Here is a 26,848-nt window from a genome sequence, read left to right as displayed (position 1 = left end):
GGAGGGCAAATAGTGGCAAACAAAAAAATTTGTGTTTGTAAGCTTGGTGTTATAACGGGTTTGTGCACCTGGCGCTTAGCTCACATTTTTGACATCAGTTGTTACATGCAGAACACAAACAACGCACTGTAACTAGTTTGCCGGAGCATAAAAAAAATCTCCAGAGGAACTATTTCTCTCCATGAGGGACACATAAATGTGGCGGAGTCTGTACTCTTTGGTTCTACCTCATTGAGTAAAACTAATGCAAATAAATTCTGAGACAAATTACTTTGAGACAACAAACAACATATTCATCCCATCACTATTTTATTTGAACCCTTTGAAAAAAAAAATGAAAAAAAATTTGCATCTCATAAGTGGCAGCAAACAGATACACCTGCATGGAAACTAAATTTCTGTAACTAACTTGAATGGATATTATTCTACTTTAATCTACTAGGCTCTTGCCGACATGTATCTTATTTATTTTTGACAAGAACTCCCATTTGTTGCATGATCAATAAGTATTTACACATTACAAAATGTACAAAATTTGGTTATTGCATTAAAGATATCTGCAGTCAAAAGGAGACAAAAGATTCATCCTGGTATGACTGGAACTAACCATACTATGCTGAACATTCTACAGAATTGAATGCACTTTCCAATTACTCATCAAAACTTGCAGTAATTATTCAGCAGGCAGCACAGTCACTGGCAAGATTAATACAATTAGAAGAATTTTACTTCTTAAAAGGCATTATACTGAATCTTCATACAAGTTTGTGAAACAAAATGTTCAGCACACTGTGACTTATGAATATAATACACACATTGTAGTCTGTTTTTTAATATTCAGTGTCAAAATACTATACATACATTGCCGGATCAAAGTTAACAAAGGCTACAATGTGCATATAAAAATTATGTTCTTTGAATTGATGGAGAACAGATGTAAAGGTCAAACAAAACAGGCTATGAAATCAGCAGATCTTTTGCAAGATATACCTATTGAATCTACTATACCTGTGGGCAAGAGGATTCATATTCAGTGATTTTTTTATCACCCAGCCAACTGCAAACAATAATTGGTCCTTTCAATATATTCAAGTAAAGCTGCTGAATTCATGGCTCATAGGTGGTTGATGATCAAAAATTAGGAAGTGATTCACACTTCATAAACAAACAACTTGTTAACTATGTTTTGTCGTTGTGCAGGAAAAACCTACACATGTTATTGGCAACTGAGCATATTTTATTTAAAGCAAAACCTCCTAACTCTTGGCAGTTTTGTTTTAAACATGTTCAAGAGCCACAAGTACATCAGAGGTTTTTCCTGCCCAACAATGATTTGCACCCAGGCTTCCAGGAAACTTTTGTACTTGCCCATGCACAGACCTTGTTTATTGCAAACAGAACAAAGTCACGCCAGGGTCATGTGTTACCATGCAACTTGGTGCCAATGTTTCATGACATGATTTAATCAGTAAATCAAAACCCTATACAATGTGTATGCAATGCACGTACAAGCTAAAGTGGCAAATTGGTGCACAAGTTTTCTGGTAACAAGGGTGAGAGCTGTACCATCCCGGCAAAATCAAAATTCTTTCTGCATAGATGAATCCCTTAAATAACTACAACAAATAAACAAATTAAACTAATGACCCAGGTGTAAGTAAGCAGCCACTTATGAGAGTACTAGACAAGAATGTTACTATTGTCAATGTTTCTTTGACTTTAATGCGGTATTCTCGTAGCGTGATTTACTGCGGTACCATAGCAGGAATGGAATGCCAATGGAAGGCAAGATCATGATTGCAAATGCTCCCCAATCCATCTGAAATAAAACAAACAAACAAGATTATGATTAGAACCAAATAAGATTGAACCAGGCTAAAGTTGGCATATATGTAACCTGTACCACAAAATGAGTGTAAAATTGTAAGTGGGTAGTTTTGAAATGCCTTGGCTACTGCATTGGTTGCATTCGTTAATGGCCCATTGTGCTTCCATTCACAAAGGACATACAGACATACTTCTGGCTTGAACAGGTTCAAGGCCTACAAAACCATCAACTCAGTCAGCCTGGATGTCTTGAAACTACCAACTTGCGACTTTATACTCATTTCATAGTGGCAGGTCACATGTGAATAGGATAGCAGACAAGAAATAATGAATGATATTTATTTGGCTTTGGAACCAAGTAAGCTATGGATGTAAAGAGTTTGTCAATATCACACTATTTACAATGCAATTTGGTGATGATCGACAAAGATCAATGACCAATTGATCACTGAATTTTCAAAATTGCCTTCTTTGGAGTTGGACAGTATCGATCAGAAAAGGGACCAATATGCCAAACTTTCCACTTTGTATGACTTAAGTTCAAAAATGGCATTAGCATATCAATATCACACCTATTTTCACTAATAATCTGTTGCTAAAAAATTCACATCTTTGGAAAAACTGCACACCCCAGGGGCGTTTATTACAGACAACACTGTAAACCAAGTTCTTGTGCCTTGATATTTTGGTATAATATCCAACTTAATAAAGTATAATTTATTGTGCATGCGGTTCAAGAATGTGTAAAAAGCAGTGAGGAATAAATTGACATAACCACAACAACTTCTACAATGTAATCTTTTGCATACTTACATAATGTGGTGAAAATTTTCTGTCATAATCTTTAAATGGAACAATTTGATCTTCTCCTGGAGCACTTGTGTATGCAACCTGAAATGAGAAAATGCACATGTTATTGTACATGTTTGTTTCTACAGAGAAATATAAACTTTAGAGAAGTATTTCACCTAAATACAAGTGTCCAAAGTGATGAAAACCAAATGTTATGTGACACAGTCTTTTTTATGCAATAATCAAGCTCACATGAACAGCAAGTGATAAAGGTTTGCAGCAGGGATTTGCTGTTTGTACTAGTAGCATTTCCTTAACCTCTATCCTGGTCCGGCTATTTACTTCAGGGAGTATCACCTTCAATGTTAATTTTATTTGATGGGCGTATAATACCAATTTTTTTATTTGACGGGCGTATAATACCAATTTTTGCATCAAAATACTAATTTTTGCATCAAAAGCGCAACATTTTACCTGAATTGTTGGTGTAGAAATGGGTCTTAAATTTGACTTTGAAATATGAGAGTCAGATTCAGATTTAAATTCTGCATGGCACATATGCGAGTCAAGTCAAACACTGCCAGTATAGCCAGCAACCAGTATAGCATATGATCTGCATCCACCTGCATACACACCATCCTACATGTATCCATGCTGTTATTCACCTCTCTTTTCATCACAACCTAAAACACATTTTGAAGAAATGTTCATTTACAAAAATGGAGATGAAAATAATATCCTACCTTTGGTTCTGAACCTTCTACTGGATAGTATAACACTGATGCCGATGTGAAGTTAAAGAAACCCGATTTGAGCGGTCTGAGGATAACTGAATGGCTGACATTGCTTCCTGGGGCAATACGATCCCACATCACAGCTAGATTGCCGGTTACCACCTCAAAGTCGGAGTCAAGGAAGGTTTCATCAGTCAAAGCCACATTTAGAGCAGCACTGTCAAAAAAATATATGTTGAAGTAAGTAGCAAAACAAATTTTAACTATCACTAGCTATTTCATGTTTTTTTTTACTCTATGGTTATACATTTGTAGGCCCTAAGTTTTATCATTCATTAAAGTTCTTGATCTTTCATAAAAAAAGATCCATTAAAAGAGAAAGTTGTTCATTATTTCATAGTCAATTATCTTGGCTTAAAAGTCTTATTTTGCCCATGGCCTAAAATAAAGATCCCGACCGACTGACTAAATGAAAATACACCTGACTGAAAATATTTTAGCCTCTGTAACATGTAAAATCTTGCTGAGTTTGAGGAATTGTTCTAGTTGCCTTATAAAATTATACATGTATGCTAGCATTGTTAAAAATATGTTACAGAACCAAGATACAAAATTCTTTTGTTATTTATTGTTTTACAACCCTGATATAACGAAATTTGGATATAAAGAACTAATTTCTCTGTCCCTGATAACTTCTTTAAAATGAGTTTCAACTGTACATCAAAATTTGAATAGAAGCTTGAAATGTTCCTTATTTTTAATAAATAGGCCTACATTGTGATTTTGTGAATCCGCATAGCGCAAAAAATTTGTTTATATTGAGCCTGTGAGTTAGCCAATTTGAAGTTCTCTGCTAGTAAGTTAAACTATTGCTCTACAGGGCAAGCAACTCAGATGTGAATTCAACACAAAATTGTGAGTGGCAATCTGTGTCATCTACCTACCTGGATCCAACATTGTAGATACTGTAGAGTACTGTCAGATCTCTTCCTTCCACGAGCCACTGATTGAGGATATTTTTGGCGGCCAAGAGTCTAGCCCCCGTCTCCTCTGACCCGACAGCCTGGAGGCCAACCACACACAGGATACTCACTACAAGAATGAACCGCATCTGTGAAATAAGACATGCAGTGTGTGAGTTGAAGTTTTCAAATACTAAGGTCATGGTAAATTGGTAATCAGGCCTTGTGTTTTAGATTTTTCAGCTCATGGTAGGGACAGAATTGGTGCATTGTATGCTTGGTATGAGGGCAGTTTAAATACAAATTCTCAGTACAAATTTTGGTAGTATTTGGTATCTGATGACTGAGAGAAAAATTATTTAAATGAGCATTAACTCATGTCAGTTTAACGTCAACAAATTTTTGTGGTCAATTTTAAGTGGTCTGGGTATGTAGTTTTAAACTCAACTTAACTAGTGCAGTGCAGGTGGAAGAGACGGATCTGTTTACCCAGAAAATGTTTTTGAATTTTAAAAATTGGTGCAGCATTCGAACTCCAGAACAACATATTTCAATAAATGCCAAATAAAATATGCAGTAAACAAATGTTGTTTACTTGTTGTTTGCATATACCGTACATATAAAACAACATTATTTAGTAGCAAGTACAAAATAGGATGTTTGAGTTGCTAAAGTAAATTTCAGAATCTCCTCATAAATGGTCACATGTCATGAATTGGTCATCTTTTGTGTAACATAATGTTAAATGATAAAAATATCACCAATTTTGATTCACTTCAACACAACTTTTAATGAATACATTTTAGACCATTATAAGTATATATTTCTGGAAAGCTTAGATTAGAAGGATGCCAAATCAACATAGTATAACATCATAATACAGGGTGGGTAAGAAATATACAGGGTGGAAGATCAACAAAATTAGCATCTTTCTTGTCATGGTAAACCCCATATTTTCTTTTTCTGAAAGCTATGTAGCTCAAAATAAATATGAATTCAGAAAGACATTGCATGGGCCCTTCAAACTAATTAGGAAGAAAAACTTTGGTATCTCTTGCGTTAAACAGACAGGGTGGTCAAAAATTGTAAAATAATTTTAGAATTTGTATGACATTATCAATTAAAACTTTTTCCCTCCATGTCTGGCACTAAAACTAATAGCATAATTGAATTCCTCATCAAATTTCCTTAAAAATATGTGTACTTTTGAATAAGTAGGGTGTCTCAGGCAAGAGATAGGCCATTTAGAAATGTTGGAGCATTACGTGTACACTTTGTACAGTAACACATACGGAAAACTGTCTTAATTAGCATTTAATTTAGCAATTAATTAGTTACATCTTTTGTTACAGTTGATCTACTATGAGGTAGATCTACAGTCCAGGATTATATATGTGCAATTTGTGGTCCATGTTAGTTGTACTTTTTAAGATACAAAGGTTTGAAGTTTGCCATATTTTCACAATTTTGTGTACAATCCTATGGGGCTCACCCGCCCCGGCTCACCCGCCCCGGCCCCTCCATTGACACATGTTACATATTGAAGTATAACTCTCAAAGTAGTTGTCCAATTGACTTGGGTTTTTTTGTATTTGGTAAAGAACATAATTATCTACAAAATGACACCAAACTTTCTACAATAGGTATTATACTTTTAGAATAAACCAAGCTTGAAGTGCGAAGAAAGCGTTTTCATGTTACTGCCCCTCCATTTTTGGTGACCTATTTGTGACATGCGACCAAATATGTAAATAAATAAATATTCTGACGAGTGTAGGTCGGCTTCGGCTGGCTTGCATGAAACAATATTGTAAATAATGCTTTAATAAATCACCAAGTCTATTTTAAATGTAAATAAATAAATAAACAGGTTGATTTTCAATTATGAAATGAATATTCCAGAATGTTTACTTGCTTTATTTACAAGTGAAAAAATGATTAAAATTAGCCATTACGTGAAAACGGAATGTAGTAACAAACTATTTAATTTAAGGTGGTCTTAAAAAAACCGAGATGGCACTTCCGTGCAAACTTGAATAGGGCAGCGCCAATACGAAAATGTCATACCGATAAATGACTGTCAGTTTTGCCCGTTTTTTTAAAGTTTGCGTTGCGAACTAACCAAAACTAGTTCAGTACCCTCTCCATTCATGAGATCTGGGACAATCCTGTAAAAAATATTAAAAAATGTAACCCCATCACCATCTCCAATGGTCCACTGACTTCAACTTTACACAGTTTCCAAAACTCTGCACAGGATTTCACAAACATAAATTATGCAAATGAAGCAGAAATTGGAACAGCGCCACTAATTAAAAGACGTTATATACGCGTCATCGATATGGATAGCTTTTCAATTCTGTCAATCGAGCTAGTCTCCAGTACAACAGCTTGCATTTTGCTCATTTTATAAAAACTGCGGGGTGGGAGATGACAAGAGAACTGTGAAAATGACTGTCTACGTATCAATCTATCAAAAAATATCACAGCTTTCCCCGTTGAATTCTGTCGTTTCATAACCGAGATATCATAAGTTTTCTACGGCGATTTTGTCCCAATTTGAGACCGCACATCAGTAAACTCAACGTAAATCGGTGTGTACCCTATCCTAGATTTGTCAGATTTTCATATTTTTGTCAGGAAATTGGGTATTTTTTATTTGAAAGTTAGACTGTTAGTGTTTCAAGCATTCATTTGGTGCCAAATTCAGCAAGGCACACGCAAAATTTAACAAGCACAGCGAAAATATGCATGGTTATGATTATGTCCCTACTCATGGCCTGCAAAATTCAACAGCTTGGCCATGCATGCATGTTCGATGTTGGCCGGGCCAAGTTCAGAGTGAGTTGCGTGCTGTATTATAAGCTTATCGCTCTCGTTTTCTATTTTGAGCTTTATAAAAAATACGAAATTTACATGTGAATGTAAACAACTCTACACTTATAACATTAACACAGTCAAATCTATGATTTATAATTTTATTTTATGAAATAATTAATAATTGTAAATGATCTAATACTTGCCACGTACATTGCTTTCTGAGCGTACTGTAGAAAAGATAGGGCTAAATGGCGTAATGCGATTGGTCAGTACCGTAACCTTTACCCCAAAGTTGAAAGGTTGCAGCAGGTTGCAGGAAATTAATCAATTAGTGAATTGACCAATCACAACGCAAAGATCGCTATGCGTGTTTTTATTTGTCGAAAGTAGTATCTAATTTATTAGTAAAATATGGACAAGCATTTCATTGTTTCATCGAGTTTTTGTGCACTTTTATTATAAAACATAAATACACGTTGACTGATATACTGCTATATTCATTTTTGTACAAAATATAAATTAAAAATTAAGATGTGAGATTGATACGATGTTTCTAGATTATTTCACCAATGTTTACCGACATCCAGGCAACAGGTGAATGGATGATGATGTGATGAGCTACATGCAGCGAATGGTAAATGACAACTCCCTATATTTATCGATATAAATGTAGGTCACATAAAAAGCATTACAGAATGAAACGTATGTTATTGAATGAATGATATAACTAAGCACCAGCTGAAGAGTGAAGAACAGCAAATTATTTGGAAAGAAAACGCATCAAACAAGGTATACTTTTCATGACTTTCAAGTTTCATGACTTTTCAATGACATTCTGCAATCTGTTGACACTCATTCATGCATTGTCATGATTGTAAAATGTATGTATGACCAGTAGCGTGTCCAGGGGGAGCTTTGGGTGCTGAAGCCCCCCGCACTTTGTTAAAAATCATGTAAAATCAGCCGTTTTTTGGCGATTTTAGCCATAAAGCCCCCGCATAAATCTGAAAAAGGGGCTTAGCCCCCCGCAGGAAAAGATCCTGGACACGCCGGTGATGACACTGACAACACGCAACAAACAAAGGAACCCCACTTCATGACACATGGTCATAATATTAAATAGTCAGTGATATTGCAATAGCAATTCATGGACATGACAGCAGTGTCTTAGCTAGCCACCCGTCTGGCCGTCATTTTATAGGTATCCTAGGTGAATTCAAATTTGCCATCAAACTGCATCATTTTACATATCAAATTAAAGCCCTTGAGTAAAGAAAGCCAAAACTGAAAACATTTTTGTCATAGCACTTTCCGTAACAAAGTTACATCTTGTCAAAGATTGACTTTCATCAAAAAGATTCTGCTTGCAAAATTCCCCAAAACGGCTTTTAGGGGTGTTTCTAGATCTTAATCGCATGGCGATAGCAGCTTTTTTTAATGGAACTGCTATCAAAATCCTCTAAAATTCCATGTGCTGACTTGATTATCACCATAAAAATCATATATTTGGGTCAAGTGAAGTATAGAAAACATATTTATGTAGGTTTCCTTCACCAACCTATTCTCGAAAAAAAATCAAATTTCTATGTAAATATGCATTGTGTTTGCGCCCGGTCTCGGCGAATTTCGCTGACTAGTAAATGTGTTAACTAAGGTTTGCCTGGGATACCTACATTTTAGACGGGAGTTTGCTCCTGGGGCGGGCAAAATTAATGCCTTTGACAGATGCTACATTATAATTGTAGGTGTTTTGAAAGTCTGTTGACCTTTTTAGTAGACCAGGTTTGCAAAACAAGGCTATGGCAGGACATATTTGAACTCTTTGAACCCCCAATGGCAATGGGCTGTAGAAGTCTGGTAAATGTTTTAAAGGTCAAATTGGGACAGGCAAATTTATTCAAATGACGGGCAAACCTGAATTTCTAGCTAAGACCCTGCATGACAGGCTGGTTTTTTTTTTCAAATCTGAAGAACAAAACAAAAACTGTATTTTCTATATAATTTTTTTTCATTATAATAACTTTTTTTTTTTATCTTATGCAGTATGCACTATCATGGTATTAATACTTGCACAAAATATATGGCCCTCTACCCCATTACCTAGCAAAAACAAAAATAGGAAGCAATTTTAGACTTCAAAAATGTTTTAAAATGTTACCAATTACCATATGTTTAGATTTTGGTCAGTATGAATTGTTCAAGCTGTCAACTTTTAGAAATTGCTTGGAGTACGGTATTAAAGATATTGTTGTTCGTCCAAATCGTTCCGCTGACATGGATTATTTTTTTGGCGACTATTGTTTTAATTCATGAATTGTGGACCCCAAATTTGTTTTGCCAACTGTAATAAAACTTTATAGGCCTACCCAAATTAACCCAACATTTATATTACGGTACATTTTCTGTTTTTCGCATGTATGGCAAGAACTGTACCAGGTAACTACATCTTTCGATGCTATATCAGCATTAACATTTTTTGCAATTTTTGCTTATCCCATACCCTGTTGATGTTTATAGTTCTGCAAAAGTTATTTTGATAATCCATCTGTAATTCTGTATCCCGCAACTTTATCTTTTGCTGGTTGACTTGGTTCATTATGGTTCCGATGATTGATAGGCCTACTGTTTTACTTTATTTTTCATCATCAATTTCTCTCAAAACCAGCTGCATTTACTGGATTACTTTTTTCAGGAAAACAATGTGAGCAAAGTGGATGAAAATATTGCAATTTTTCACAGATTTTGGTGATTGGATCATCTGCAAAAAAATGCTTGACAGCTTGACTGACCGATTCCCCGGTTAAAACTTGAAAAGGCGCTGAGAATAGCCCTGACCTGTTTTTTCGTCACTCTTAAATCAAAATGGATTGAAATACCAGCATGAAACTTCATAGACAGGGAGCACAGGTCAAGGCCATTCAACCAAGGTGAACATTTTGTGTGATGCAATTGGACCATCCTACTTTAATCGGCCTACACATGTAAAATGTATGGAGTCCACCACAAAAGGTTCATTTTAATGCTTATAGAGAAAAAACATGTGTATTTTACCAAATTTATCATTTAAGTGTCCACTTTTGTTGAAATCTTGCTAAATCAAGCAACTTCTGTAAAGTGCCACCTGTTACTCAAATTCTGCTAGCTATGACCCCACTTTGTTCGATAAGTTTGGTCTTATCATCATCATGATTTAACCTTTCTTATTTTAAATCTAATCTTTACAGGTTTACACAGATGCAAATGAAACCAGGAAATGAAAGTGGAAAGAAGTAGAAACCATTAAGCCTCCTCAAGAAGTACCGTACATTGTCTTTTTATACATATGTGTAGGTTGCTGATAAAAACCATTCACAAACATGATGATGGCCTCTGATGGTGGTGACACACATTTATCAATGAGTAGCTATTCTGATGACCTGAGTGCAGTAGAAACTTTGACTAGAGAAGGTAGTGAGTTAATGAGTCAGAAACGTCTCCGTCATAGCATCAAAAAGTACACAAAAGCCTATGAACTTGCTGAAAGTCTTAACGACAAAGTAGCATTGCAATCTTGTGCTTGTAATCTTGGTGCAGCATTGATTGCAAAGGGAGATGCTGAAGAGGCGATAAGATATCTGAAAAATGCTTTACCACAAAAACACTCTAAAAATGGAAAGAAATCAAAAAATAAAAGTATTCTTGCTGATGTGCACTACAATCTGGGACTTGGCTATAGTGTATTGGAGAATTTAAGTCAATCTATAAGACATTTGAATTATGCCATTGAGCTTTTCATAGCATGCAAAGATATGAGAGGTTTTGCAGAAGGTTACCATCAGCTTGGAGAGCAGTATCTGAGGAAGCAGCAACTCCAGACTGCAGCCAAATGCTTTGAAGAAAGTTCAAGAGCTTTTGAGGAAGTGGGGGATTTGTTTGCTCAGACTAAAATGCTGCTGAAATTAGGTGAAAGTCTTGTGATCCATCAAAGGGAAGAGGCAGGGCTTCAGGTTGCCAAAGTATGTGATGCTGTGTGTGAGAAATTACATGTCAATGCAGAGTATGCCAGCAGCTCAGATATAGGTAAGAACACCTGCATGCATGGTGATGATATACTTCTCATAAAGGAAGACATTTGTTGAGGAAAACTGATTTTCAGCTAAGTCTAAATAAAGGTGTACTGTATTTTGCTGGAAATTCCTTCAATTTGCACAGTAATTTTAATGCCCATGACTCCTTTTGCTAGACAACAACATATATTTCAATACAGAATGTAGAATTGCTAATCTAAAACTCATCAGGTGAAATGGCTTTGATGAGCAATACCAGTTCTGCATTCCACACAGGGAGTGTAGATTTCAAATGAAGCAACACATTCAGGTATTAAATATCATTTGAAATTCACTGTCCCTGCATGGGAGGTGGATTTCATCTGGAATAGCCCATTTCAACATACCTCCATTATTGTCTCGCCTGAATGTTCAGGGAGAGACTTAGTAATCACTATGGTGTGTGTGTGTCCGTGTGGGGGTGTGGGGGTGCGTGTGTGGGGGTGGGGGTGTGTGCGTGTGTGTGTTCGGAAAAAGCTTGTGAACGCGTTATCTTGAGAACCGTAAGTGCTATGATGATGAAACTTTATAGGGGGTAGCATGACCAGAGGGTGTCGACCTGATTAGATTTTGAGCGCAAAATATGGTAATTAAGTACCTAATTTGCATAATTTATGCGTAATAAGCAAAATACCTTGTGAACAGATTATCTGGAGATCCGTGTGGGGTACAGTGACGTAACTTGGTGGGGAGTAAGCGTGGCCAGATGTTCTCGACCTGATTAGATTTTCAGCGCAAAATATGCTAATTAAGTACCTAATTTGCATAATTTATGCGTGTTTGATGCGTATCAAGCAAAAAAAAACCTTGTGAACAGCTTATCTGGAGATCCGTATGGGGTACAGTGACGTAACTTGGTGGGGAGTAAGCGTGGCCAGATGTTCTCGACCTGATTAGATTTTCAGCGCAAAATATGCTAATTAAGTACCTAATTTGCATAATTTATGCGTATTTGATGCGTATCAAGCAAAAACCCTTGTGAACAGCTTATCTGGAGATCCGTATGGGGTACAGTGACGTAACTTGGTGAGGAGTAAGCGGGCCAGAGGTTCTCGACCTGATTAGATTTTGAGCGTAAAATATGGTAATTAAGTACCTAATTTGCATAATATATGCGTAATAAGCAAAATACCTTGTGAACAGATTATCTGGAGATCCGTTATGGGGTACAGTAACGTAACTTGGTGGGGAGTTGCGTGGCCAGAGGTACTTTCGACCTGATTAGATTTTCATGAGGTCAAAGGTCACATACAAGGTCAAAGGTCAACTGAGGTCACCAAATCTTTTAATAATTAAATTTCAACTGTGCATCACATATCCCAATAACAGCTTGATCGGTCATGTAATTAAGGAAATATGACGACTTTAAGATAGTCGCTTTCTTTGTAAAGTATAGCAAAGTAGCACTTTCAATGAGTGATAACTCGTAAAGGAAGCATCTTTCTGTTTTGATTTATTTGATGAAATAGTTCTTTGGTATTGCCAAATTTGATTTTTCAGCGCAACATACTTTTTCCAATTTCGTGAGGTCAAAGGTCACATACAAGGTCAAAGGTCAACTGAGGTCACCAAATCTTTTAACAATTAAATTTCAACTGTGCATCACATATCCCAATAACAGCTTGATCGGTCATGTAATTAAGGAAATATGACGACTTTAAGATAGTCGCTTTCCATGTAAAGTATAGCAAAGTAGCACTTTCAATGAGTGATAACTCGTAAAGGAAGCATCTTTCTGTTTTGATTTATTACTTTGATGAAATAGTTCTTTGGTTTTGCCAAATTTTGGAAGGTCATTACGGGGTCATCCGAGGTCACTCAGGGGTCATCTGAGGTCAAGTTATTAAAAACTCGTATGGGCATGAAACTTGGTGGGTACAGTCATCATTTAAAGCCAAATTTTGGAAGGTCATTTTGGGGTCACCAGGGTCATTTGAGGTCAAATTAGTAAAACTGTCGTATGGACATGAAACTTGGTGGGTACAGTCAACATTTAAAGCCAAATTTTGGAAGGTCATTTTGGGGTCACCAGGGGTCATCTGAGGTCAAATTAGTAAAACTGTCGTATGGACATGAAACTTGGTGGGTACAGTCAACATTTCAAGGCAAATTTTTGGAAGGTCATTTCGGGGTCATCTGAGGTCAAATTAGTAAAAACTGTTGGATGGACATGGAACTTGGTGGGTACAGTCAACATTTAAAGCCAAATATTTGGAAGGTAATTTCGAGTCACCAGGGGTCATCTGAGGACAAATTAGTAAAAACTCAGTATGGGCATGAAACTTGATGGGTACAGTCAACATTTAAAGCCAAATTTTTGGAAGGTCATTTCGAGGCCACCAGGGGTCATCTGAGGTCAAATTAGTAAAAACTGTCGTATGGGCATGAAACTTAGCACGAGAGGTACAGTCAACATTTAGAGCCAAAATTTTAGGTCATTTCAGGGCCACCAGGGTCATCTGAGGTCATATTAGTAAAAACTGTTGCATGGGCATGAAACTTGGTGGGTACAGTTACCATCGGCCAGATAATCGTGCCCAGCCGATAACCGCCAAATTCATTTACCTCTCTACCAACAGTTATCGCAAAAGCAGGCGGTCACAAAAGCAGGCGAGACTCGTGGTTCGAGAACCGCCTTGTTTGGAGACTTGACAACAACTTGGTTTTGCTGATGCAATGTGACAAGCATACATGCATGCAGATGAACCAGGTTCAAGGAGATTGCTCAAACCATGCATGTGTACAATATAGCATGCAGGAATAGAGAAACAATGAAGGAGATAAACATTTATTATGTTTATCCAAGAGAATACTGGATGAAAGCTTCCTCTCGGTAAGCAATTTCAAGTTTGTGAGAAATAAGAAAAGTTAAACATACATTATATATCTCACAACAAATCAATTACATAACATGGGAAATATTACTCTCTGTAGTTCATAAGAAAGGATGCACACAAACCTATATGTATTTGAAATCAGAGGCTTGACAGAAAATATGAAATACAATAATATTCATCTTACACTTACTTTGTTATTTTGATTCCTATAGGTAAGAAAGCGAGATGCTTCCATGATCTTGGCATCCTGTATAGCAAACTCAACGCTCATGAGAGTGCAACAAGATGGTATGAGGCAGCCTTAATAAACATGCGGTCATCCAACATCCCCAGTGCTGGTATCCATGAAGCCAGAATCCTAGAGAACTATGGATTAACCTGCAACATCATACAGCAGTATTCACGTGCTGTACAGCTACATAAAGAAGCTGCTTCTTTACATGGTAAGAACAGAGTTGATTATTCTTGTTTTATATACATGTATTTTAAGTGTCATTTTGACCTTTAGATTTTATGCTTTTCTGATTTTTATGTTGCTGATCTTCAAACAGAGACCAGCCATATTTCTGTGTCTCAATTTCACTAAATTGTTGACCCAATTTTTTTCAAAAAAGTAGGGGAAGGGGTTGCAAATCAAAAATATTTTTCACTAGTAAATATTATTTATACTATTTAATTTATTACTACTACTAACTTGTTCCCCCACTAGCTACCCATAATCCCATGGGTTTTTTTCTTTTCCTTTCTTTTTAATTTTTTCTAGCTTTTGAGCAACCTGTCTGAGTCTGTCTTCCCTTTAAACCATTAGTCCTTTGATGCAATGGTTCAGTGTCCAGACTAGACTGAACAATCTACATGTACCATCTAAGGAAGAATTTGATGTTTGTAGGGAAGACAGGATAGATCAATTAACTCACAGCCTAACAATTGCATAAAAAGTTCCTGGATCTGACAAATACTATATTCAGTCAGGGAAGGGAGGGAACAAGAAAAAGTATGTGTAGGTAGCCTTTTGGGTCCATTTTTGTTGGATTCCAGATGGGGAAGAAACTAAGGAAGGATGCGACACACCGCGGAAGGGTGAGGGAATAATTTAGATCTTCTGGAAGAATAGACACCCCTGGACTATTTTTTATTGTGTACACTAAAGCATCACTAACAACGCATTATGCAAACTTTCATTCCCCTTCAATCCTCAATATTCAGCATTTTTCACATGCCAGGCATATTAAGAGGGCAGTCATATGTTTAAAATGTTTTTAAATATTTTAAACATAATTAATTTTGTTTAAAATACATGGTTGTATAATATTGCAAGTTGAGTTCAAAACTGAATAATCAAGTGTTACAAGTGAAGTCCTTGCAATCATCATATGTTAACCCTGCATGTATGTTCTAGATATATGATTTTTAATTTGCACCACACATTAATTTGTTGAACTAATGTTTAATTTGTCCATTTTATTATATCAGGTGAATTAGGTAATAGCAGTGAGAGAGGCTGGTGTTTTTATCATCTGGCTGAAGCTTACAGAAACTTGGGACAGCATTCAGATGCAGAGAGGACATACCATGTTGCATCTCAAATATTTGAAGATTCAGGTAATTCAAGTCTAAAGTTTCAGGATCCATGCAAAAGTGAACATGAATCAGGCATTATTTTTTTGTATAATTTTTTTATTTAACAGCATCTTTATAGAGGGTAGCCCAGATCAGTGACAAAGCACTGCTTTCCACTGGTACCCTCTTTACATATTAAAATACACAGAGATACAAAGTTATGAAAAATAACTTGTAAACTTGAAGTTGTGTCAAAACAATTTGATGCAATGATCCTTTATAATTCGTAGCATATGAGCCCAGCAATATGAAGATTGATTAGTAAATATAGAGTAATTTAAAGGCTTACAATAAATGTGCCTACCTACATGTAGTCAAAATGTAATCATGGCAAAGGATGCAACAATTGCCAATAAAAATCAGTAATTGTCATTATTGAAAGAACATCAAATTCAAAATTGTGTTTTCACATCCCACAGGCCAAGTTCAGTGGCAGTGGAAGGTCATGATTGGTTTGGGAGATCTCAGCTATGATCGTCGCAACCTGGATGGGGCAATACGTCATTACAAAGACGCCCTCAGACAACTCCACAAAAATCGCAGCGAGGAAACAATGAGCTTGGAGAATCATGTGATGGAGAAATTAGTGATGGCTTTACAGGTTCAGAGAGCTGGTATGGTGAGAATGGCATCATATAAATCTAGGAAACCTGTCATAATCAATCCGGAGCTGGTAAGATTTGATGAGTTATCAGATGATATGTTGTGTTAGACTTTTTTTATTTGTATGAATAAATAAATTGTTCACAGAGAGAGAGAGTGTCAAACTAGGTTGACAAAACTAAATAATATTACCACATATGTGACATGATAAAGGGGAATGAGTCGGATGTCGCTAATATTGTTTTTGAGATATTGGCAAAAACAGTGTTCAAATTCTTTTGTTTTATAATGTTTTCAGCCATTGATAAGTTGCTCATAACTCAGTAACCAAATGTCCGATTTTGATGGGGTTTGCATCAAAATGTAGCATTTGTAAGCTTCTAATTGAAAATTGCAGACATGTGACTCATTCCCCTTGATCATGTCACATATTATTAGATTGGAGCAATACATCATTACAGAGATGCCCTCAGACAACTTCACAAAGTCAAATATTACCACATATTATTAGGTTCATAAGCAAGACTTTTATAGAAAATGCTGTGTGTACGCTCTGTGACTCGATACTGCGCCCGAAAAATGTGTGCCTCCATCTCGGGGCCTCCATCACTCGTCAGTGACTACCAAACTTGAGATGAACCAATATGTATATAAGGAAATAATTCTGGTTGGGGGAAGCAACCCCTATTCCAAAGTTGCCTCTAAAGTTATCAGCTAAATGATCACATGTCAAATACAAAACACTGCAAAAGGCTATATTATTTGCAGCCAGAAAACAGTTTTGTTAATAAAGTTATTTTATCACCAGGGCAATCACATCAGGTCTGTACTTTTCTTAATGGATGAGGTACTTGAGATTGCAATTAGCTTCCTAGCATACCTGTTTGTTTCTTGATATTACAAAATAATATTTGTTCCCAACATCGCCAACAACCTGTAATTTCAGCTGTTGATTCAACAGTGTTGAAGCTTCAACTGTCTCCAGTAGGGTACATGTTGCATGTGTAAGCACAGTAGCACAGTGTTTTATGGGCATAGGTGTTTGTGCCATCCCCCCTCATCAGAATCAAAATTTGACACATTCCATAGAATATTGTAAAATGAGCTGCAGGTAAATGAGCTGCAGTTTTCAAAATGATATGAAAAGTATATTGTTCCTTATCTACTGACGGAAGAAATGGACTACAAATAGAATTACAGTAGGTCCCCCAAATAGAATTACAGTAGGTCCCCCTTCCTACTGAAGAATTGTTGGTTTGTAGTTTTGTTGTTGTTCTTATTGATTGTTTTATTTTTTATATATGTCCCAAACTAACATGTTAATTTCCTCAATTTATCGTACTGCAGGAAAAAATGGTATTGGAATCAATGAGCTCATCTCTTCAGCAAAGCATGACCTTTGAAGGTCAAGATGTCCCCAACTTGCCAACTCTGGATGCTAAAGACCTGATACATAGCAGTGACTCAGAATCTTCATTCTTTTCCTCACAACAAAATATGCGACCTTTGACCTATGGTAAGGTAATACCAAGGCCAAGCCCCATTTTGGAATCACCCAAGAAGATGTCTTCAATTGCTGTACATAAATCTGTGAATGGGAACCATCTTGTTGCACCACGATCTCCTGGAACCACAAGGAGGTATGCATTTTGTTTTCTAACTATAGTTTTTGGCAAGAGACTTCAGTGGTCTGTTGACTTTCCTCTGTTTACAATGTAAACATGGAAGTGGGGTTCTGAATCACATCATGAGATTGGCACCTCATTCGCTGATCAAGCTGCGGAGTGAGTAGCATCATATGACTTAGACGTGACCTAGTTTTTTCATACTATAATAAGGAAGAGTAGTCGTACACAGCTGATAACCTAGCTTGGCAAATACTATAGTTCTGTTATTTAAAAAAAACTTCATAACATATACAGAAAGCAATATTCTCGAGTTTAAGACTTTAGAGTAGCTAGTTATTCCATGCCTTAATGGACTTGAGATACAAAAGGATGTGGACTGCATTTGAAAATGCTAGATAAATCCTTTAATTGCAAATTAAAATGTCACTTCATCTCCATGTCAATAATATTGACAATATTAATATTAATCAACGTTCTTTTTTGGATTAAATGTCTAGATGTCTCGTATATACATTGTATTTTAATATAAGTGACCCAATCTAATTGAATCACACCACAGTCATCAATAATGAAATTGCATATTAGGAGCAAAAAACAATTGAAAAAATGGATTTATAAAATGTTCATAACATTGCAACCAAGTATACCAGGGACTTAGGGATTCAACATGAATAAGCTGATACTGAGAAAGTTAGTAATGGCAATAATTTCCTACATTGGTCTGAGTGGACCAGATCATGTCACATATATATCTGCTGATATTCTGCATACTTAACATTGAATGGTATGTAATGTCAAATGGAAGAAATCACAATTTTGAATATAGTGTCTGATTTGATTTCAAGTTGCATGAGGTATATATTTGTTCAACACCTGTTGTACCAAAATTGAAATATTTCTATGTTAATTGTTTTTCATATTTACTCACACAGGAGGAAACATGTTGGTCGCCGCCGTGCAGACTCGTACGGAGTCCCAGTTACCAGTGGTGTTGACAGTTACAGTAGTGCTACTGATCTATCCCTAATAGACTCCCAAACAGCTAAAGAGCTAAGAGAAGCTAATGCTAAAGTAGCTCAAGAGGAGGCTGCCAAGCAGCAGAAGAAGAAAAAAGGACTCAAGAAGCTAGCCAAACAAGCTAAAGCTAAGATTAAAGGGCGAAGACCCAAGTCAGAAAATCAAGAAAGACCAGAAAACTTGATAGATGGTTTAGAGTATACCAGTGACCATGAAAAAAGGTTAGTGTATATTTTTGAATGCTTTTATACATGTAATTAGCAATAATATTTCAATATAAAATTAAAGGAGGATTACATGTACCCAGTTTGATTTTCTGAAATTTTGATAATTTTCAGGGATGTAAATCTTCAGGAAATTTTGCTTGAATCTTACCTGTACAAAGTATAGGGAAATACTTTCATGAAATGAAATATTTTCATGAAATGTTAAAGCAGTTTCAGGAAATTATGTCACTGCTTGTTTTCATCACTGAATTTTGCTTAGAAAACGTTCACACCGTGCAGGAAGGCTCCTAGCTCTGGATATCATTTGACAATATGAATTGACATCCACTGAAAAAGTTCCTTTGATGTTCCAGATCCAGAATAACTTCAATGTATTTTGACTGTGATTGATGGAATTTCTTATACTTTCTTATGAATAACCTATAATATTTATACTACATAATACATCAGTGACTGATTTGTCCACATTCCTCTTTTATTCCTAACAGCTCCACACCTGTTCCATCAGACACCATTGAAATAGTGGATGAAACAGGTAGCTCACTCCCAAACACATCAGCAGCAGAATATACAACTCTTGAATACCAGACATCATCACTGGGTGGTGTCAGTAGTGAAGATGAAGATGTGTTTCTCACACAGTCTCAAGATGGAAGGCAGGAAGAGGAGGATGGAAGTGAGAGTGAGCAGTCTATTTCTGGAAGTGACTCAGAGGTGTTGTCATCATCTGAGGATGAATGGAATGAGGAGGATGTTAGTGTAACTGAGTCTTCTGATGAAGCAGGAAATTCATCAGCAGAATCTGAATCAGATGAAAAGTAAGTTATTAGTAGCTCACCATAAGTATAGTTTAAAAATACCCATTTAGAGATTCCGAGGTATTTTATACAAGAATGTTTGCTTTTAGATGTGTGACTGCCTCATCACCCTACTTTACCCATATCAAAAGGCAGATATTGATATCTGGCACAGGTCTTCATATATGAAAGCTTTTCTCATAACCTTGGTGATATGTTAGACCTGAGATATTATGTTTCATTTAGGTGGTATGAACCAGGGACGCCAGCTTTTAGGCAATTGCCTGATTTCCAACTTTTTGTTACTCTGCACTTTTATTTATTTTTAGCCCTAATTTGTGCACTTTTTCAGGCTTTTCCTGCAAAGTCACTTCAGGCTACTGATAAACAAACACATGGTGGATTGGTGATTACCACCTCAGAAATCATATACCGTAAAACCCCGTCTACAAGCATATATTGTGCTTCTAATGAAAGCTACATTAATCCAGTCGCCATTATGGAGTTTGAGCAAATAAATTACGGATCCAAGCATACACAAACAAGTATTATTTTAAGACTGATCTATAGTATTGGTATATTAACGCTTGCTTCGAATTAATTAAGCTTTTATAAAAAACGCTATATATGCTTGTAGACGGGGTTTTACGGTATTGCCCTATGGGCCACAGTGACACTGATTTGTGCTTCTTACATTCCAAACTGGATAGAGCAATGTACTCATTAATTTATTTGAAATAAGAATATTTTGGTGGTGGGCCTGAATATGAGATAGGAAACATCAGGTATCACAATGGGACCACACATGCATTAGTAATTGATCACTAAACACAAATAGTTCTAATGATTATAGGTCATTCATTTCATGACCTAGGTCAAGTAATGCTTTGTGTTCATAGCCGTATCATAGCAGTATTGCTAGGTATGCAATGTAGAGTATGGTTTGCAACTAACAAGCTGTAAAAATAAATTTAATATCAATAAGAATAATATCAATTTATTTATCACCTATGCTGAAACAAATCAAGGTGATTTACACACACAAGTTACTCAAACTTAATGAATCTGTTCTGTTGGTAATAATGAAACAATACAAATATGTCATTTGTATTATAATGTTCCATGCACACAGTGCTAATAATTACAACCATTTTAAAATAAAATTGCAATAATTTTATTATTTGTTTTCAGTTTGAATGCAACATATTGCAAGCCATTGGAAGATGAACCATTGTATTCTACAATACGATCACAAAGTGAGTATGTGTGGTCATCCCATATAGGAGTATTATGTTAGCAACATATTCAAAAAACCATCAAGTCATTAGCTAAACCCCATATAAAAAAAAAGTCCCCATTCTTTTGACCTGTCATAAATCTGAATCTGAGCATGTAATGGCAATTTGATTGATATGGGTCATTGGACGTGTGCAGATTTTTGTCAGCTCAAAGTTGATACCAAATCTATGAAGTGACAAAGATTTATTCCAGTATTTGAAATTTGGTGCATTGTTATAAGTTGCAAATTAAAATATTAACCGGTTGAACTGGTTAAACACACCCGGGTTGAGCCCCAGTCGACTATCCTAAGTGCCCGTTCAAAGCGTGATTCATTCATTTTGTTAATTTAAATGCATGAGTAACAATGATAACAGCTACATACCAGCAGGACTCAAAATGCTCACTTACATGCTTACACCGATTTTGACCTAACTTGGTCACAACAATCATTGACCATGCCCCTACATGTCATATGAAACTCGTGGGGTCAAAGGTCACGAGGGGTCATAGGGGTCAAAAACGTGATTTCAACTCAAAATGCTTCTTCTCTCACAGATTACGTGGGACCGTGACACCACTTGCACACATGCATTGTTATTATCCAGTGTCTATGGGGTCCTCACAGATTTGGGGTCAAAGGTCATTAAGGGGTCACTTCCGGTATAAAACGAAAAACCTTCAAAAATTTTTATTTGCTAAGAAAAACATAGGACAGTAACGGTATGTTCACACATAAATTGCAGTTACCCTGTGTATATATGGTATTTTTTAATTTAGGGTCAAAGGTCATTAAGGGGCCACTTCCGGTATAGAACGAAATACCTTTAACATGCTTCTTCTCCCACAAATTACGTAGGACAGTGACACCACTTGCACACATGCATTGTTATTATCCAGTGTTTATGGGGTCCTCACAGATTTGGGGTCAAAGGTCATTAAGGGGTCACTTCCGGTATAAAAACGAAATACCTTCAAAAATTTTTATATGCTAAGAAAAACATAGGACATTAACGGTATGTGCACACATGAATTGTGGTTACCCAATTCATATGTGGTATTTTTTTATTTGGGGTCAAATGTCATTAAGGGGTCACTTCCGGTCTGAGACGAAAAACCTTCAAAATGTCCCTTCTGCCACAAGTAACATAGCAAAATGGTTCCACGTGCACCCATGCATTGACATTAGCCAATGTCTATCGGCATTTTCATATATTTTGGGGTAAAATGTCATTAGGGGTCACAACACAGCTAAGTCTAGTTTTAATTCCTCTCCATTTTGTAGAATCTTTGAGAACAGAGTCATTATTAAGTTTGTAACTGTTGGAATAAATTCTGAAAACTAGCTTACCTGGATTTATTGGACATTGTTGTTTTACTTCTGTGTAAATTACTTTATTAAATAGTGGAAAGTAAAGAAAGGCAAATAACTCCAGATTAATGTTTAAACAGCCTGACACATGCATATATCAAAGTCAAAGGACTTACATGGATAATGGGTTAAAATGTTAAGGATATCCAGCTGTGTTCTCACAACTTAAGCATCTACTGTTTTTTATTACTTTGTTTGAGTTATTTTAAGTATGTTTCAAAAAACTTAATTTTGCGTAGTTTTCTTTTATGTAAGAATCATAATAATAGATGTGATTGGTGAGATAAAAAACTCATTATGTGTTTTGAATATATGTATAACAATCAGCAAATCAAAATGTAATCTCTTTGAATTAACATTTCATAATTCATGACCATGTTCTGATTGTTCTCACAAAACTCAGATATGATCGACCCATCTCATGAGGACACATTGTATGAAACACTCAACAGCACTCGCAGCTCTTATAAGCTTCCTGGTACTATGCCAACAAGGAAACCAGACACACCACCAATGGCTCCACCAACCCCGCCTACCTCTGAGAGACCTAAGAGATCTGTACGAAGGAAGGGTTCCGATTCTGATGAGTCATCATCGTCAACTCCTAACGAGCGTGAACAATACCCTCCTTCACCAATTATGACCCAGTATTCAGTAGCTCACAGGTAGGTATTTTTTGTGCAATAGATGTTGTTTGTGGCAAAACAAATTGATGATTGAATTGTACATGTAATTAGAAAGGTGAAGCTGTGAGTCTGATGCTGGTGGTGGGTCCTCAAGTTTGGTTTCAGTAGGGATGTGCCGCTGAAAATTTGGAAGTGGACCCACCCATATATCAATTTGTCAAGAAATGTGTACCCATTGCTACAGTCAAATTATGTTGACCAAATTTAATGTAAATTGCTAGAATGTTTGGCAAATTTTCACAATTTTAGCTACAGTTAGGGAAAATCTGGCTATTTTTCAGAAAAAATTGGGTAAATAAAATCAGTGGCATAGCTAGGGCTTGTGGTGCCCAGGGCTAAGGATACATAATGATGCCCCCCCCCCCGACTTTTGAAACATTTGCGTGCGGAGCGCGAGAAAAATTGCACAAAGAGCCTACCACTAATTAATTTTGGTTATAATTAAGTTGAACATCTGTCTTAAATTGATATTTCAAATGGTGTTGTGCTGAAATAGGCACAAACGCACCGACACAGTCGATGCTGAATTGGTCAATTCGGCGCCCCTAAGGGTGGCGCCCAGGGCACATGCCCGTCCCAAATGAAGGTGCGCATTACAACATTAGGTCAATTTTGTCCCGGTATTTTGAACCAAGGGGGAACTCTTGCCCCCTGCTCCAGTTGATACGACTCTGGAAAACCCTTAGCAGCATTAATTGGTAGGTAGAAAGTAAGAAAAAAGCATATAGACAAATCGCTTTCATATTATAAGGAAAAATTAATATCAACATCAGGCTTCAAAATAATTCATGAGCAAAGAGCTTTTATTGGCATTGATGAAAATGTGATGCGATCAAGCAAAATCAGTCGGAACTCGGAAATATTGATTTTGAGATATAGCCAAACAAATGAAAAATGTCCTTTTGTTTCTTATTGTTTTAGAAACTCTTTAATTGCTTATATCTTTGGAACTGGTTGTTCAATTTTAATGGGGTTTTCTGCAAAATCGTGCCTTGTTAATGCTTTTTACTAATCTATAAGAAACTGAAATTTTTTTATTGCCGAGTTCCGACTGATTTTGCTTGATCGCATCACAAATGATGCATGATGACAGACATGTACACTTAACATATTGAAACTTGAAATCATACTAGTGACTGAATCCCTATGTAATTTTTCTTCCAGAGAGGCAGGGTTGTTTGAATTAGCACAAGCTGAGCAGGAGAGAAGACGATATGTCAGAAACTTATCACACAGTCATTCTAAGGAACCTGAAGACAGAGAGCAAAAGGACACCAACTGGAGGAAAGAAAAGCTTACATCCGCAGTGTGTGCTGTCATGTAGGTGTCAGTGTTGGTAGCCAACAAGCCATCATGGCAATCTTATTTGCCCATAGCTAAGAACAATTTTTCAGCTCAAGGAATGTCCATCTATTCAACCATACTTTCCAATCTTTACCCGCATTTGGAAATTATTTTGATCCCCTAGCTTCAACCATAATGGAATGCTGTGATAGTGTGTTCCTGTTCTGTGTAGGTTTGTGTATTTTCATGAAACTTGATGAAAATGATCAGCAATGGTGTTTCTAAAGGTCACCAGGGTCCATGTAAGGTCAAATTAGTAAAGTTTGTTAGATTTTGTGAAAATGACTAAGTTTATTACTAAGCAGTGTCTTCAGAGGGACTTGCAGTTTTTTGCTAATTTTATTATTTATTTATGTATGTATGTATGTATTTATCTAATAATTACAAACAAGGCACATAATTACATTGCAGTTTTACAGAGGTTTCGTGAGGTCTTGAAACAAGACCCTATTCTTCAGAAACTAAATGTGGAGTTTCAAAATGTTATGCGTAGGCCTATTGTGAGTTCAGAAACGGCGCAGCGACTGGGTGCTACCACGCATAAATTTATGCCCGCATAAAGTAAGCTTAATTACCTTACGCATATAATTTGCGCGCGTATATATGAGTAAGGTAAAGCAACTTTGCATGCTTTACGAGGGCATAAATTTATTTATTATATTTAAAATTAATAGGCCTACGCATAACATTTTGACACTCTACATTTGGTTTCTGAAGAGTGAAAACAAGACCTCCCGAAATAGTTCTGTAAAACTGCAATGTAATTTTGTTCCTTGTTTGTAATTATTATAATGCTCCCAAATGGTTGAGCACTCTACCAATCATTGGTATTACGATCGCTTGGAATTATTTTTTATTTATATATTATTTTAGAAAATTAAACGGGCCCAAATGGTCCAAAGTACCATGCTCCTTTTAGCCAGCTATGTAGATGTTTGTAAAAGGGGTGGTCATCAAACCGTTGGCTTTCGTTTGGTCTAAATAGAACTTTAACTTCCGTTAGTACTATACATGTATTTGGATTGTCAAATTAAGGTTATCTGATAGGATGTACAGATGTCCACAAACGGGGTAAAATCACTGATTTATCAAAGAGTGCTACAGAGGGGGTATAGGGCATTTTAAACTATTTTGAGTATTTTACTCCAAATTGCATATAAAGATACATACACGCTAAATATGAATTTCACTGGTACAACGGGGACTTGGTCCAAGACAATAAATTTAAATTTTCTAACTTGTTAGTACATAATGTGCAAAACATAATATAACATTCATACACATGTCCCCATTCAACACCTTTTACACAAAAAAGGTGTGTCAGCTGATCTGTATATAGTGTCCATAACATGTTTTATAGTAGAAATATTGACTTCTACAAAGGAAACAGGTTATATGATGCAGAATTTGTTTCATACGATTGAAATTGCATCAGATGCTGCTTCACAATCCTGTGATTTCTGATGTTATATGTGCCAAATAATAGCTCGAGGAATATAGCTGAAATACACATTTTACATTTTACACTTTTTATCCAGTCACATGCATTCATGCAATATGCTTCTTGAATGTATTGCAGAATAGGGTTACATGACTTCAGCTTTTTTAGGAGTCTTATTAAATGTTATGAATTGGTGTAGCCAGTACCTTGTGAAAAATAGTTTCCCTAATTCCCTGAAAATACCATGTAGTATTTGTATACTACACATATTGTCAAAATGGGGAGTTGTCATTTTCTTCCAAAGAGAAGGTTCCTGATATGTTGGTGACCATCAGAGTCATTTTTAATAACCCTTTATCTTTGGTAAAAATTGTTATGACCCCCCCCACACACACACACACCCCAACCCACCCCTCCACACCCCAATTATTCAAAACTTGTTCCTGAAGTTTACTTGGAAAGAATGTGTACAGTGTATAGCATGAGCCATGAGAAAATGTTGATTGTAAACTGCAATTTTGGCCAATATGTAAATGATATTATTTTAGTTACAAGCTCTTTGAAAATTTTATGACCCCATTCTTCCCCTTCTTGTGTGTAAGGTCCATCAGGTACATCATAGCTAGACAAGTTGGTCCCTCTGCACACTGCAGTATATAGCCAGCTGATGGTGTCTTCATCAAGCTCTTGAAGTCCAGAGGTGCCATAGAGCCTTGTAGATGGGACAGACATCAATGATGTGCTCCATCGTTTGACCCCCCCCCCCTATTTTTTGGTA

The 26,848-nt window shown here is 36.3% G+C and overlaps 2 protein-coding genes across 5 annotated transcripts in view; one reads left to right on the top strand and one right to left on the bottom strand.

Moving 5' to 3' along the window:
• Positions 1–290: 290 nt before the first annotated feature.
• LOC140158581 (translocon-associated protein subunit beta-like) overlaps positions 291–26,848 on the bottom strand; it is a 468,516-nt gene continuing 441,958 nt past the window's right edge. The window contains exons 1-5 of one of the 3 annotated variants that reach the window (XM_072181721.1): positions 7,346–7,486; positions 4,298–4,464; positions 3,363–3,570; positions 2,641–2,718; positions 291–1,819 (exon numbers count right to left, since the gene is read on the bottom strand). In XM_072181721.1, the coding sequence (XP_072037822.1) occupies positions 1,703–1,819; positions 2,641–2,718; positions 3,363–3,570; positions 4,298–4,464 (570 nt within the window). In that variant the 5' untranslated portion in view covers positions 7,346–7,486 and the 3' untranslated portion in view covers positions 291–1,702. Of the gene's footprint in view, positions 1,820–2,640; positions 2,719–3,362; positions 3,571–4,297; positions 4,465–7,338; positions 7,487–26,848 lie in introns of those variants that run through there. The other 2 variants (XM_072181719.1, XM_072181722.1) reach the window with 2 other exon arrangements.
• Positions 7,718–25,039, top strand: LOC140158578 (uncharacterized). 2 transcript variants are annotated; one of them, XM_072181715.1, is made up of 11 exons: positions 7,718–7,924; positions 10,360–11,194; positions 14,270–14,500; positions 15,531–15,659; positions 16,097–16,350; positions 17,628–17,920; positions 18,841–19,146; positions 19,641–19,970; positions 21,141–21,205; positions 23,003–23,264; positions 24,450–25,039. In XM_072181715.1, exons 2-11 carry the CDS (start codon positions 10,492–10,494, stop codon positions 24,607–24,609), a joined length of 2,733 nt encoding a protein of 910 aa, XP_072037816.1. In that variant the 5' UTR covers positions 7,718–7,924; positions 10,360–10,491; the 3' UTR covers positions 24,610–25,039. The 2 variants fall into 2 exon arrangements, with proteins under 2 accessions (XP_072037816.1, XP_072037817.1); XM_072181716.1 differs by having other exon boundaries at positions 23,003–23,268; positions 24,454–24,552.

Source organism: Amphiura filiformis, chromosome 8 (assembly GCF_039555335.1).
Source record: "Amphiura filiformis chromosome 8, Afil_fr2py, whole genome shotgun sequence".
In the NCBI taxonomy this organism is placed as follows: domain Eukaryota; kingdom Metazoa; phylum Echinodermata; class Ophiuroidea; order Amphilepidida; family Amphiuridae; genus Amphiura; species Amphiura filiformis.
Note: the sequence above shows the minus strand (reverse complement) of the source record. Positions and strands in the feature narration are given on the sequence as shown.

Excerpts from the sequence above, each read along its gene's own strand:
- LOC140158578 (XM_072181715.1), top strand. The coding sequence starts at position 10,492 with ATGATGATGGCCTCTGATGGTGGTGACACACATTTATCAATGAGTAGC. Across the intron at positions 19,971-21,140 it reads GAATCTGAATCAGATGAAAA|TTTGAATGCAACATATTGCA; the intron begins GTAAGTTATTAG and ends ATTTGTTTTCAG. Across the intron at positions 23,265-24,449 it reads CAGTATTCAGTAGCTCACAG|AGAGGCAGGGTTGTTTGAAT; the intron begins GTAGGTATTTTT and ends TTTTTCTTCCAG.